Below are 15,581 nucleotides of genomic sequence, written 5' to 3' on the forward strand. Positions count from 1 at the left end.
ATCATTGAGGGTCTCCTTCGGGATGGACTCTTGGAAACCTGTATGTCCTCTTTTAATACTCCCATTCTCCCCATTCAGAAACCAGATGGTAGCTGGAGAATGGTGCAGGATCTAAGGGCCATTAATAAAATTGTCCAGGTTCGACACCCTGTAGTTCCTAATCCTTACACTCTCCTGAGTAAAATTCCCTTCCATCATAAGTGGTTTAGTGTAGTAGATTTAAAGGATGCCTTCTGGGCCTGTCCCCTTGATCCAGAAAGTAGAGACCTGTTTGCCTTTGAGTGGGAAGATCCCTTCAATGGGCGAAAGCAGCAATACAGATGGACGGTCTTACCTCAGGGTTTCACGGAGTCCCCCAATCTCTTTGGGCAAGAGTTAGAGAGGGTACTGGAAAAATTTCCAGTCCCACCTGAAATCACCCTTCTGCAATATGTAGATGATCTATTAATATCAGGTAAAGAAAGGCAAGTGGTGGCTCAAGCTACGAAAAATCTACTGAACTTTTTAGGGGAACAAGGATTAAGGGTATCTAAAAGTAAACTGCAATTTGTAGCAAGGGAAGTTAAGTACCTAGGCCACCTCATAAGTGAAGGAAAAAGAAAAATCCATCCAGAAAGAATCCAGGCCATAGTAGAGTTGCCTCTTCCTCAAACAAAAAGAGAGCTAAGAAAATTCCTGGGATTGGTAGGGTACTGTAGATTGTGGATAGATTCTTTTGCATCTCGAACTAAAGAGCTATACCAAAAATTACTAGAGGAAGAGCCTGACAAGATAGAATGGGAGGAAGTGGAAATAAAGGCATTAAATGAACTCAAGCAGGCACTGGTGCAAGCTCCTGTTCTAGCACTTCCTTCCCTCGAAAAACCCTTTCACCTGTTTGTTACAGTAGATAAGGGAACAGCTTTGGGGGTCCTAACCCAAATCTGGGGAGGCCAAAGAAGGCCGGTGGCTTTCCTTTCGAAGGTTTTAGATCCAGTCTCTAGGGGGTGGCCTGGGTGTGTTCAAGCCATTGCAGCAACTGCCCTTTTAGTAGAAGAAAGCAGGAAATTAACCTTTGGAGGGGCATTAGTAGTTAGTACTCCTCATCAAGTGAGAACTATTCTGTCTCAAAGGGCAGGGAAATGGTTAACTGATTCTCGAATCTTAAAATATGAAGCAATCCTAATGGAAAAAGATGATTTGGTCTTAACAACAGATCATAGCCTAAACCCGGCCTCCTTCCTCTGGAAGGGGCCTGAGCAAGTAGAGACCCCTGAGCATGACTGTTTAGACCTAATTGAATACCAAACTCGAGTCCGACCTGACCTAAGGGATCTTCCCCTGCACTCGGGGGAAAGACTGTTCATAGATGGATCCTCCAAAGTCCTAGAAGGAGAAAGGCACAATGGCTATGCAGTTGTGGATGGGATAACTTGTGAAGTAAAAGAAGCTAGCCGATTGCCCAATAAGTGGTCAGCTCAAACTTGTGAATTGTATGCACTAAATCAAGCCCTCAAATTATTAGAAGGAAAGGATGGTACAATATACACTGACTCAAAGTATGCCTTTGGGGTAGTCCACACCTTTGGAAAGATCTGGGAAGAAAGGGGATTAATCAATAGCAAAGGAAAAGAACTGGTTCATGGGGAATTGGTGAAACAAGTATTAACCAATCTACTCTTACCTAGAGAAATATCAGTGGTGCATATAAATGGACACCAGAAGGGACCTACTTTTGAGGCAAAAGGCAATAGGTTGGCTGATGAAAAGGCTAAGGAGGCCTCTCTCTACCCCCCTTTAAAAATAATGATCCTAATACCCTCTATCCCTAAGGAATTTGGGGTCCCTACATTCTCTGCCAAAGAAGTAAAAGAGTTGAAACAGTTAGGAGCAACCTTAAATGATCAGGGGAAATGGTTTCTCCCAGATGGCAGACAAATGTTAAATAAACAAATAATGAGGGAGATATTAGCAGTCCTATACCAGGGGAGTCATTGGGGGGTACAAGCCATGTGTGATGTAGTACTTAGACAATTTGGATGTGTAGGCCTTTATACAGTTGCTAAACAAATCTGTGAGCGGTGCATAATTTGTCAAAAAATTAATAAAAAGGTTTTAAGAAAACAGGTACAAGGGGGAAGAGAGCCGGGCCTGAGACCATTCCAGAGCATTCAAGTTGATTATACTGAAATGCCACCAATCGGTCGTTTAAAATATATTTTGGTAATTGTCGACCACCTCACTGGATGGGTGGAAGCCTACCCTCTATCCTCAGCTACAGCATTGGGAACTTCTAAAGTTATCCTTGAACAAATCATTCCCCGTTATGGGTTAGTGGAAAATATAGACTCTGATAATGGCAGTCACTTTACCTCCTGTGTGTTGCAGAATGTCATGAGAAGCCTGGGTGTCACTTGGGACTTCCACACTCCCTGGCATCCACCATCCTCTGGGAGAGTGGAAAGAATGAATCAAACCATAAAGAAACATCTTTCTAAATTAGTTTTGGAAACAAAGTTACCTTGGATCAAGTGCTTACCTATAGCTCTACTAAGAATCAGGACTGCCCCTAGAAAAGAACTGGGAATTTCCCCTTATGAAATGCTTTTTGGTTTGCCTTTCCCCAGGTGGACTGGAGAGCTCCCCTCCCTAGACACAAAAGATCTTTTTCTTAAGAATTATATACTGGCCTTGTCTTCTACTTTATCATCTCTCAGGCACCGTGGACTGCTGGCTCAGACCCCGCCTCTTGAATTTGCTGCCCATCGACATCAGCCTGGCAGCTGGGTTCTGATCCGGTCGTGGAAAGAATCCAAACTTCAACCGATCTGGGAAGGACCCTATCAGGTCTTGCTGACAACTGAGACGGCAGTCCGAACGGCAGAAAGAGGCTGGACTCATTACACACGAGTGAAGGGACCGGTGCCTGAACCAGACGATAAGTATCCAGCAACTCAACCTGAATCCTGGAAAGTGACTCCTACCTCAGATCCCCTAAGGATCACTTTAAATAGGCAACAGTTGAAAGAACATACTAGGAGGGAGGAAGGGCTGAATTAAACCCTATGTTTGCATTGTGCTCTGTGTATAGCTTAATGATGAAATTGCTTATACTGATCATAATGTTCTATATTCAAGGAGTAACAGGTTCTGCTAAGCTGGTTATAAGTGTAGTCAAAGGCTTAAAGTCTCAAACTGTACAATTTGATGTTTGTCAAGTAATGAGCTGTAAAAATCTAAAACGTCAGCAACAACTGAGTGAGGAATATAAGCATTTATGTAAGCAGACTGTTCAAATAGAAAGCAAGATTGTTGGGGGGCGAACATTTGAGAGTATAACTTATGAGACACCTAACCCCTGTTATTCTTGGGACACTGCTTGGTGGACCACACAGTATGAGGGATGGGTCTTACCCAGGTTGGAGGAAAAACCATTAAGGGAAACTTGGCTGGAATTTAACTCTCCAGTTCAAATTGACCCCAAGGTCATTAGAACACTTAAGACCAAAGACTTAAAGCAAACCACAGAAATAGAGACAGGTTATGGAAATACAAATGCCTGGGTAGAATGGGGCAAACATACCATCCAGAGTCTAAACAGAAGTGACTGTTATGCTTGTACAACCAAACAACCCACTGTTCAGATTATGCCCTTCCCCTTGGGGATGAAAAAGCATGAAAGGGAGTTTAAATGTATAACACTCCTCTTTCAAAATGCTACTCCTGGTGAAAGTTGTAGTACGTTGTCCTCCCTTTTCCCTCCAGTCCAGAAGGGAAGTGTCAAAGCCATACCAGCGTCTCACCTCGGTCCCGGAAACCACTCTGCCTGTCTCTCCAGATGGGAAGAAGGGCTCCAGGATCTTGGTACCATGGCTCTGTGTACACAGGTGTGGAATGTGAGCAAGGATAGTACTGGCAACTTCTCCAGCCTAACTATACCCCGAGCAGACCTCTGGTGGTACTGTGGGAAGGGCATCCTCTGGCCAACACTACCTGAAAGGTGGGGAGGAACCTGTGCTCTGGTTCAATTGGCTATCTCATTTACCCTGGCATTTGAAAGTAATAAAAAAGTACCAACCCAAGGCAAAGGAGAAAAGAAAAATGTACAAAGTGTACCTAGTTCCTTCAATAAAAAAATGTTTGTAGATAGTATAGGGGTTCCCCAGAAAGTTCCTAATGAGTTTAAAGCTAAAAATCAAGTAGCTGCAGAATTTAAATCGTCCTTATTCTGGTGGGTCACCATCAATAAAAATGTCAATCATCAGCTAAAATTTATCAACTATACCAGGGATGTCATTAAAGAAATAGCAGAACAGTTAGATGCCACTAGCCGAATGGCATGGGAAAACAGAATGGCCCTAGACATGATGCTAGCTGAAAAAGGAGGCATCTGTGCTATAGTTGGGGGAAATTGTCGCACATTCATCCCCTATAATACCGCGCCTAATGGAACTATCACCAAAGCCCTACAAGGCTTAACAGCCTTATTTCAGAAACTAGAAAAGAATTCTAGCATTAACAACCCACTCATAGAATGGTTGGAAAATTGGTTCGAGAAATGGAAAGGAATTGCAACATCTATTTTAATTTTCCTTATCATTCCAGCCAAAATGTTTATAACAGCTGGGTGCTACATAATCCTGTGTGCTCAAAGGCTAGTTCAAAAACCCATCAAAACCACTAGAATCAAAAATAAGAAAGATCCGTATGATGAGGAATGTGAAAAAGCCCTTAGCAAATTTGAGAATCTAAAATGTGAAAACTAAAAGTGTTTAAAAAAGAAAGAGGAGGGAATCTGTAAGAAAGGAATAAGTTTCGTTTTCACATAGAGACAGCATGGAATAAGGGAAATGGAGGCAAAACCAGTTTAAACAAGCCCCAGACAAAGAGAAGAGAGAATCTGCCTGATGTAAAGAGACATGAGGTAGTATCAGAGGCGGGAACTCACAGCAAAAAATAAAAATTTGGGGGGGCATTGGCTAATCAGTTCAAAATCTCAATAATGAGCTAGTTGGCTCTCTGGGATTGGCTGTACAAATTAAAATCTCAAAAGATGAATTAGTTAGTGTTCTCGGATAGGCTGTAACCTCTGTAGTACCCAGTCAATGGGGAAACAGGGGAGGGACTTGCGAATTAGGAGTAGGGGATTTAAACATCGCCATTCTCTTCCTCTGGCGCGCCAGCCTCCCGCGTGTTTGGCTGGACGCCCCATCTTGCAAGATTGTAAATAAATTCTTTTCTCCTCCAGAACCGAGAGAGCGTTTATTCCCTTACAGGCACCGCTTTATTTCCGACATGGGGAAAAGAAATGAAGTACATTTTTTGTTTCCTTCCCAAACATATCAATTTCAGTGAGTAATCACAACTTCAGGAAAATGCTCATCAATTTCTAATGTTATTGGATTCCTTTTGGGATCAACTTATCAGCATTTACAGTAATTAATTATTCATGTTTCCACGAACTTCATATGGCATACTTTCATTAGATGAAGATATGTCAGAAACCTTGTTTTTAAAATAAGCCTTGGCTTTTAAAAATATTTACCATTACATTAAATAACTTAATGTTGCAGAAGAAACTGCCCAAATAAGCTTTAATTTAAAAACACATTTAAGAAATATCTTACAAAAATCAATACACTTTTATATGAATTACTTTTGTGCAAAGACTCATAAAATTATAGAAAAGAGCCCTTAATATTAGATGACAAAATTTAAAAATGATTTCTCAACTTTTAGCTCAGGAGAGCATGTGTCTCTAGAGTTTTCTCATAATACTAGAAAATACAGAATTTTAACAGAACACCAGTAAGTTCATTTTCACAATGTCTATTATATTATTCATAGTAGAAATTATTTGTCATGGTGCTGAATGCCTTAATAAATATAGACCAATATAATGAAATATACTTAACAAGTATAGATAAAAATAGTGAATGTCTTATAACTAGAGTTGGGTTTTCCACATGGGAAAGACTCTAAGTCAAGCATCACCAAGAGGAGATGATTAGCGTGTCCCAAAGAAGGGAAGCCTCTGAGATGTTCCTGGGGCAAAGGCCTTTTGAAAACTAGTCTGGAAATCTAGAATTTAAACCTAGCCAATTTGGGACCCATTAAATTTTTTTTCCCCTTATACGGTACAGGAGTTAGAAAAGCATAAAAATTAGCATTAGCCCGTAAGCCAAAAGGAAAAAGAAAATTCAGTTACCAAATGTACAGTATCTCAACAGTGGAAATATAATTTCTCACTGAATATTTCATTTCTCTGGGCATTTTGGATCAGATGTATCCCATTCATGATTCTGCTAATTATGTGCAGCACTAGATGAAACTGTAAGGAAAGCAAAGCCTGTTTCCCTTTCTGCATCCTTTTCATCTTCTGATTCCCAACCGCCTAGGTTGTCCCTAGGGCTATACATGATATTATAGACACATTGACTCCAAAATGCCAAAGACATCCTAGGAAACACTCCTGGAGGTGGGAGTGAATTAAAATTACAAAAGGGAACTTTAGGGAGACAGTAATTCTGACCCTGATCAGTTAATTTCTAATGTTTAGATTTCAAGCACTACTTTGAAACCCAAGAATGGATATCAACTTTTACAAATCACACCCTAAACTGACTGATATATACATCCACATAAGAGAAATCTTTTTTCCTAAACTTGAATCAATGAAGAATAGAGGGAAAAAGGAGAGAAGGAAAGGAGGGGAAGTGACTACAACTGATCACCTTAAGTTTTACCAGGCAAAGTCCACACTTTTCTAATTGATTGCAATCTACTGGCTGGAGAGCTCTTCTCTTAAGCAATAAGGAAGGTGTTGAAAAGCTTTGATTCTTCTAATGTGGAAAGCAGTGTAGCATAGTAGTTAAGAGTGTGCCCCGTGGAGTTGGGTTGACTAGGTTTGAATCCCAACTCCATCACCCATTATGAATTGAACCACGTGCACATTCCTTAGCACGTCCAAGCCTCAGTTTCATTATCGGACAAAAATGGGAATGATACCCTACAGGCTGGCTGTAAGAAATGAATAAGTTAATACATATAAACTACTTGGAGAATCGTACAAATATACGAAAGCTCAATAAATGTTGAACATCATCATTTGTGGAGTTGCAGGAGGCTTAGCCTCTACTTCACACACATCTATCTAGGGCACACAGTAAAGAGACATCCTACATCCTCATGAAGATGTTAGATGGAGGGAAAGTAGAGTTTGTGAGAAAATGTTAAAAAGAATTGCCATTCTTTAATTTGTAAAGAGAAAGCTAAAGCATTAGTGATTTCCAAGAAGGCTACTATGATGCATCTTGCCCATAAAAAAAACAGCTTAAATGGCAGCAAGAGAGCAGGAGGAATTTATTTCTGTGAGCTGTAAAACTGAACGTTCTGACTGAGAAAGTTGCTCAAGTCTGAAATAACTGCCATGGAAGTGGAGGAGGCACCTGCTGCAGACACAGTTGTGCCCGGCGCAAGCAGATGGTCAAGGTGCCCTTTAAAGCACCTTGTCAGTATTTCAGTCAGTATTTCAATGTCAGTATTTCAGTGGAAATCTGTTTGTATGAATGGATAAACATAACAGAAATGTGTAAAGTTTGGGGGTAAAGTGTTAAGATCTTTAGCAGGAAAACATTTGTTCTGTCTTTAGTACGATAAGAGCACAAGGTCATATTGAAACTAACCCCATATAACCAAAATTCTTTTGCATTCTGTATTTCAAAATGCTCATACAAAATGATATTGATGGCATATTGGGAATGATAGTGATCCTTCTATTTAGGAATGGAGGCATAGTTTTTTTTTTTTTTTTAATGCAAGGGACTCGATTCTAAAAATATTCATGAAAAAGTCACCTTAATAATTTGATAGTCAGGCCTGCCTAAATGTAAAATGTGTTAGAGGATGAAACTAGAAATAAAATCAATCAATAACTCATTTATGAGCACTCTCATAGTTTGGAGATGCAAACTAATTCTCAGAATAGTTTATAGACCAACTGTTCATCCAAGAAGTGGGAGCTAGCTAACACTGCAGAGAAGTCCCCAGGGGAGATATGAGTCTTTTCTAGTACATATACCTCAAGATTCTTTTTGACCTCATGGCATAAATCATAACAAATTGAGTTATGCACTAACTTTTTGAGATGGCATAATAAAATTCCTATCAGAAACTTCAGGATATGTATTTTATACTGTCAAAACACATAGATTCAGGGCCTTATATTAAGGTTACAAAATGGGTTACATTGTATTTTCCATTTTTAAACAAATACTATTGTCCTCATTTTACTTCGGAGCAATAGTTCGGAGCTTACTTAATTCAAACATTCCAGTGATAAGTATTTGCAGTAGCAGGATGTTTGCATAGCTGGCTCACTTTATCTCCCTGAATAATGAAAAGGGAACAGCAATTTGGGAGTTAATGATGGCAACCAGAATTTCTATGGGACTTTCTAATTACGAAATACTTCTGTGAGGCAAGGCATCTTTCTTCAACCCATTTTACAGATGAGGAAAATGGAGCAGCATAGTTGTTAGTAAGTCAGAATTAACAGCTTCTGACCTCACGGTCAGACTTCCAGCCACCTTGTATGTGGATATCTGCATTTCTGAAGGGGTGGCTATTTTTTATGCATTGAGAGTTCCAGTGGCATTTTAGCATTGCTGCTGGCTACAAAAAAGGTGGAGGAGGGATTAGAAGAAGAGAAGAAAGTGTCCTGAGTCCTCAAAGAGGGCAGAAACTGGAGACCACTGGAAGGATCTGTTGCTGAGGACGGACAGTCAACATTGAGGAGAATCGACTGGAGGTCGCAGCCACCATTAGTTTTCACCCATCTCCCATCCCCACCTCTTGGGCTCCCAGGTTACTCTGAGGCACTTTCCTGTGTACCTGATTTGTTCACAATATGCGTTTTTCTCAGAGCCTAATTCATTACTAGAGGGTGGCTTGAGAAATTAGTAAAATACAAGATACCATGTGTTTAATTTGTGGCTAAGTGAATGTTCAGATAATGGTGTTTGCTTTCAATTCAAGTCCTATCACACAGTTGGCCAACTTGCGAGAAACAGATGGGTGGCTATCTTCATTTTTCTAAATATTTTCTAAAGAGTTAAGACATGTTCATAGCAGGGGTTTTGTAAAGTCAGATTCTGCTCTCCTGCTCTCTGAGTGAAGCTTGGCATTTTTGTGTTTGTGAGTAAAGGGGGTTATCTCTTCTTCAAAATTGCCTTAATGAATGGGAAAAGATATAGTTAGGTTACAGAGTACAGCAACATTTGCTTTTGGCAATATTATCTGGGGATTTTTTTGTGCTTTTCTTCCTCCTTTGCCTTATCTCTGTTCCCTTTTCACAGCTCACACTTACACAAACTGTGTCATTCATTGTAATGATAAAGCAAATACTGAGTGTTTAGCTTTCATTCTTGTCCTTGGATGTTAAAACTGACAGCTTAGCACCTCTATTATTTTTTATCCGTGAGTCATTATCCTTGCCAGCACTCAAGATAAGAAAGTCTCACACTTGCCAGAGGGAAGTGGAAAAAAAAAGAAAACTGGAAAGAACTCCCTCCGGGGCTGGGTTACACTAACCACAAAATGGGTGGCAGGAGACTGTCTGAAAATGTACGGGACACACCATTTACCAGGACAAAGTTATAAATGAGAAACATTCCAGTGTGATTTAAGTGACTTTCAATGGAAAGTCAGTTTTCATCTACCTGGTTAACCAGTATAAACCCTTGAAGGAGTGTAGAAATCCGACACCTTATCTAATTTTAATTGAAATGTTAAAAGACTGCCACACAAATAAATGTGACTACCTCATACTAAATCCTTTTTCATGATATATTAGCTACAAGAACTAAAAATCAATGTTTAACTCTAATGTACTATTTGTGTGTGTGTGTGTGTGTGTGTATGTGTGTGTGTGGGTGCGCGTGCACGTGCAGAAAATTGGCTTCATGAGAGGGTCAGAGAATTCAGTGATGCATTATGGCTGCTTCTGGATCACTGTTAAATTCACTGATATTCAATGACAAATTTTGGGAGATTAAATGGGATTTTAAATTCCTTTTTTTCCCATCTACTAAAAACTACTTTCTTGGCACTTCTGCCTTCATTCTTTTCCACTCACTTTAAAGGAAGCAGTACAGGGCTGTGAGGACCTCATCTGTCCAGGAAATACCGAGTGCTAGGGTTTACTTCTGCCCTGTGGTTCACGGCTAGGGAATTGGGGGCGACAGGTTTTCTAGATCAAAAATCTGGTGACTGGTTCAGAGGTTTTTTGGGGGGCAGTGGTGAGTCTGGGTAGCTATGAATATGTTATATTGATTTAAAAGTTGCCGTAAAGGGTTAGTTTCCTCTTTCTATTGACTGCATGGCTGAGGACATATTGAAATGGAAAATAGCCATATTTAATTTGTGCTACATCCTTTCCATGCCACTGTATTTCATTCTCTCAACACCCATGTGAATTTCTGAGTAAGCATAAGCCATACCCATAATGCATCCTCTGCTGACTGATTCTCAGTTACAATTACAAGTAGAAAAAGAATTGAAAGAAGCTTGCAAAGTAATCTCCAGGATATTTATAATTTCCTCCCGGTCTTTCGCATTTGTCTTGCCTACATCTAATTTGATAGCATTGTGTTTTACTGATTCTTTTTAGACAGTCTTCCCCAAGCTTCAAATTCATTATTGTCGAAATGAAATTATTTTCTAGTTGTACTCGTATTTCTTTGGTTCATTCAATTGTGCAATTACAGATAAAAAATCTGAAATTACTGTGCATGAGCACCAGACTGGGAGGATTACACATGCAAAAGTTGTACTTGGGAAGGGCTGGTTAGCCTCTAGCATTCATTGGCATCAGTCAGAGGGTATTACAGAGGAAACAGAGGGTAACAGCTAATCTAGTGAACTGATCAATGGAATTCAGATAAGAAATTGAGAAACTGAGGTACTGAAAATTTTAAAACTTAACAGCACAGAGCTAGGATGGTGTTGAGCTAAAATGGCAATTACAGTCCAGTGAGTACTGGATGCCCTGGGAGAGCACTGGAGGGATAGCTAATGCCTAAATTGAAGTGCACATTATCCAGGCAGAAGATGGGACAGAGTGATGAGCATGTAAAAGGGAGTTGGAGGCAAGCAACACAGTTTGGGAAGGCAACTGCAAGCAATTTATAGAGTAAGAGGGAGATGATAAAAATAAAGTGAGTTAAGGAGATTGGTAGAGGCTCAACACAAAAACTGCAATAAGCCATTTTAAAGAATTTGAACTTTAAGGAAAATAAAAAACTGTGAAAGATATTCAGTTGAATCACATGCTCAGTTTTGAAGACTGAAATGCCCCAGTAGAAAGGAAGTTGTAGTGATCCAAGCAAGAGCTGATGGTGGTCTGAGCTTGCATAATATCTTTGAAGATGGAGAGAAGATACATTTAGGAGTTAATGGCTTCAACAAACTTGCTGATTGATTGAACCTAGGGAGGGGCCGCTGAGAATGAAGGAAATGTCAAGGATGACTCTCAGGTTTCTGGTGAAGTCAGCTGGTTGGAGGGAGGTGCCATTCTTTGAGATAGTGAACTCAGGAGAAAAGGAGTAAGTTTTAGGGATGGTAAAATTTAATTCCAGAATTGTTACATTTGAACATCCAATTTCACTGTCCTGTGGGTGGTTGACTATATGTATCTAGAGTTCAGGAAAAAGAATGGTGCTGGAAATACGGATGTGGTAACTATCAGCAGATGGGTGTAAATGGAATTCATGGAAGAAAAAGAAATAATATAGGAAGAGTGCAGAATGGGAAAAGACGATGAACTAGAATGGTAGCAAATTTCTGGATGTCTCCGCTGTGTGTGCAATGACTGATGACCAAACTACCATACTCATGCCACCATGCTATAACCAATGACATCTTTCTTCTATTTAAAAACTTCAGTGCACTGAGATGTAAAATTCATAGCACAACTATGATGCATTTCACCACCTTCAAGCAGGCAAAACAGGGTGCCCTCATTACATACATTTTCTAATTGTACATTCTCAAAGCAGTAGAAGAAATTCATGTAAAGGGCTGGTGGGATTGATGCTAATGGTAGCTGGAAACAAGAGAATTGAACATTATATTTAAAATGATGCACATTAATTTCAAGGTGAGTCTTTTCTCTCTCCCATGAATGAAAGCGCTTATACAGGTGACTTGCTACAGTCGAAATCAATGGGCATTAGAATCAGGGGAAAAGTCTCAACTTCAGGAGCTATCTCCACTCCTTAATAATGAACAGATTAAGCAGCCCTAAGAGATGCTTTGGCCAACAGCCTACAGGAAACAATGAGTGTGGAAGCAGGAGCTTGCTTCAAGTTTCCAGTTTTTGCCAGAAACAAGTTGGTTAACATCTCTGGGCCTATTTTCTCCCCCAGAGGAAGACGAGGTTAGCAGACGACTTCTGAAGCCTCCTTCATTTCCAGTATCCTGTGACCCCAATCATCTACAAGAGTAGATCAAGGCACAGATTTTACTGGGACGTCCTGTAAGCCTGAATCCACCCTCTGATTAGGAGGCATGCAAATACCTCTAGCCTGGTAACATTCTCAATTGATGATTACCAATCAATGCCCAGGGGGACTATAGTACATATACGTATTTTTTCTTCCAAGGCTCAGTTTTCGTTTTGCTTTGGAATATTATTGTGACTTCTTTTATTATTCCTCACTCTTACATGGAACCTATGATTGTCATAACAGTTTATTAGAAAGTCGTTTCCCATACTTTTTTCCTCTAATTCCATCCAGTGCACGACAGCTGGCTATTTGCAACTCAATATACCATTTCCAATACCATGGATCCACATTTTTTATTATTTTTATTTTTGGAGTCGATATATGGAAAAAACCTTCCAGTATTAATGTTAAAAACCCTTTTCTTTACAGCTATTGTTTAACCTGTGGGTGGTAAGACAGTTTATAAATTTCTTTAATCTGGACTTGAAAGGTTTCGTGATAACAAAGCTAACCTAACCTAACTTCCTCTGAAATTCCCCCAAACACCTACATCGCCGAGAGTTGGCCTAGTATTTGTTCACTTGCCTTATAGACACTTCCTATTCCCTTCAACTCCATTTGCTATATGTTTCCCAAGACTTTGCGAAGACTTAAGGCTAGAGAGCCTGGAAAACGTAACTCCGAATTTCCTACAATCTCAGCTCCACTTTCTCTGTTTCTCCCTGCCCCGTGCTGGAGCCTTGTTATTGTCACGTGGCCGCGGGACGGTGGAGGGGGCCTGGCTGGCCAATGGGCGCGCTCCAGCCTCTCCCCGCCCCGCCTCATTGCTCCGTGGAGCGGGGACTTCGCGCAGCGCCGCGGAGAGGAGGCGAAAAAGTTTCTTGTGCGGCTAAAGGGGCTTTGGCACGTCTTCGCTGATCCGGCTGCAACTCTGCCGCAGTGGGCCTTTCTTTTTCGTCTCCTTCTCACTAATACGGGGAATAAAAGGGCTTCGCTGCTGGGAGTAAAAGAAAGGAGTTGACGGAGCCATAGAGAGGACCGCGTGCGTGCACGGGCGGGAACGAGGGTGTCCACTGTTCGGCTGGAAGTTTGTACCAAGACCCGAGTGTGCACCCGGCTGCGGAGCGCGGGGCCGAGCCATAGGCCACAGGACCGCGATGGGCGCGCCGAGGCTCGTTCTGCCTGCGGCGGCGCTGGGGCTGCTGCTGTGCGCGCTGGTGGGGCGCGCGGGCCCAGCCGACAGCAGCAGCTTCGGGCGCGTTATACTTGGGAATCCGTCCGGGGTTGCCACCGAGCGGCCGTGTCCCGCTCCTTGCCGCTGCCTTGGGGACCTGCTAGACTGCAGTCGCCAGCGACTGGCGCGTCTTCCCGAGCCGCTCCCGCCCTGGGTCGCCCGGCTGTAAGTATTATTCCTGCGGGCAGAGGTGGTACCGGGCTGCTTTTTCTGGTAAGCCGAAGCCAACAATGGGCCTGGGCGCTCGGGGTTCGGCGCGCACCGCTTCTACCAGGGCAGCACTTCTTGGTCCAAGCCATGAGCGGCACTCCGTAGGGATGGCAAGGGAGCCGTCTGGGCCTCAGTCCCCGGGTTCCTTGAAAGGGCTGGGTAACCGTCTTGCACCGTCAACGCTACTTAGGGGTTCGAGTCCGCGCCTCTGCCAGACAGAGGCAGGAAAGGCGACAACCTGTAGACTGCAAGAGTGTGCAGTTCTGTCTCCGAGTTTATGATCCTGTGGTTCAACTTCAGTTTCCTACTGATTTAGCCCCCTTCTTCTCTTCCCAGCCTGTAATTGAATGAGCCCCTTTAATTTGGGGAGCCTCGTCCGTTCCTCTCTCCCACCAACAGAGTTTGGCTATGGTTCAAGCTATGGTAGACATCTTGTTGTTCTTTCCCCTGTGCTTAATTTCGCATTAGGGAATTCCAGGTTCCTTCCCCTGCCTCCCCCCCCCCCCCACCCCATGACCAATTTATAACTCACATTCTCATTCCTCTAAGGAGTTGGTAAAACTGATCAGGAGGTATGGAAGGGAAGGAACTACACTTTTCAGAAAAAAGACAGTGATTTCTGTAGTTCTTCAGCATTCGGGGAGGGTTTGGAGGAGAGTGCTGGGTGCTGCTATTCAAGTTTTTGGATTCTAGCTGTGAAGTATGAAAACCTGAAATCAATGCCAATTGCTTGGAGGAACAAGGAAGAAAATGTAGTTTCGCTGGAAATGCTGATACTTCCCAAATTTCATCTCTTTTCTTATTGTCTTCTAGTACCTAGCTTCTTTTTTCTTTCTTTTAAATTGGAAGACTCTGTAAAATGCAAACAGTCAAAACTTGTATTTTTTTTTTTAAAAAAAAGAAAGAAAATGCGGTTCGTTAGATTTGGGCCTAGCAAAATTGCAGTGGTAATTCTAAGTTCTTCAACAATCCTAGTAGGCCATCCTTAAAGGAGTGGGGTTAGGTTAGGTAGTTTCAGAAATTGTGTTTTAAATCATTGTGCTAATATAAATCCCCTTATTTGTGAATACTAAATTTGGTGACTGTCAAACAGCATGTTCTTTGTAGGTTTTTAATAATCATTAGTTTAATAGAAAAAAAGAGTAGAATTAGAGACTGTTGGATTGATATTTTCTCTCTTATCATGAGGATGTCTTATTTAGCTGTTTTTTATTACAACTGAAGAAGGAGATAAGCTTTAACCTAAAGCAGGAAGACTTTCAATTAGTGGTGGCTAATTCTGTTCAATTGCCTCTTGTGGAGGTCATGCTGCCTTATTCATGAAACGTGAATGACTCTATTGACAACATATGGAACTGAACATTTGAGTGACAGGTGGTGAACACCTATGAATAATAACAGGGATAAAAAAGAAAATGAATATAGTGCTTCTTGGGATATGTTTTGATATGCTTCGATCATACACTGAATCTAACTTACATTCAGTTCTTGCTTGATGTCAAGTGGTCTGTTGAATATCCTAGTTTGCAATATATTTTTTTGTATATTAAATGCTTTAAAAAATAACTGTATTTCTCGTGATTAGAAGTTGAGTTAAGCCAAAAAGGATTTGATACCTATTTAAACAGTCCCTTAAAAGTAGCTGACCTAAT

At 41.3% G+C, this 15,581-nt stretch overlaps 1 protein-coding gene across 3 annotated transcripts in view; it reads left to right on the top strand.

Moving 5' to 3' along the window:
* The first annotated feature begins 13,347 nt into the window (after positions 1–13,347).
* LRIG3 (leucine rich repeats and immunoglobulin like domains 3) overlaps positions 13,348–15,581 on the top strand; it is a 47,700-nt gene continuing 45,466 nt past the window's right edge. For 2 of the 3 annotated variants that reach the window (XM_037847212.1, XM_037847213.1), the window contains exon 1: positions 13,348–13,884. In XM_037847212.1, the coding sequence (XP_037703140.1) occupies positions 13,643–13,884 (242 nt within the window). In that variant the 5' untranslated portion in view covers positions 13,348–13,642. The remainder of the gene's footprint in view (positions 13,885–15,581) is intronic. The other variant, XM_037847211.1, reaches the window with a different exon arrangement.

The sequence above is a fragment of the Choloepus didactylus genome, chromosome 8, assembly GCF_015220235.1.
Source record: "Choloepus didactylus isolate mChoDid1 chromosome 8, mChoDid1.pri, whole genome shotgun sequence".
Classification (NCBI taxonomy): domain Eukaryota; kingdom Metazoa; phylum Chordata; class Mammalia; order Pilosa; family Megalonychidae; genus Choloepus; species Choloepus didactylus.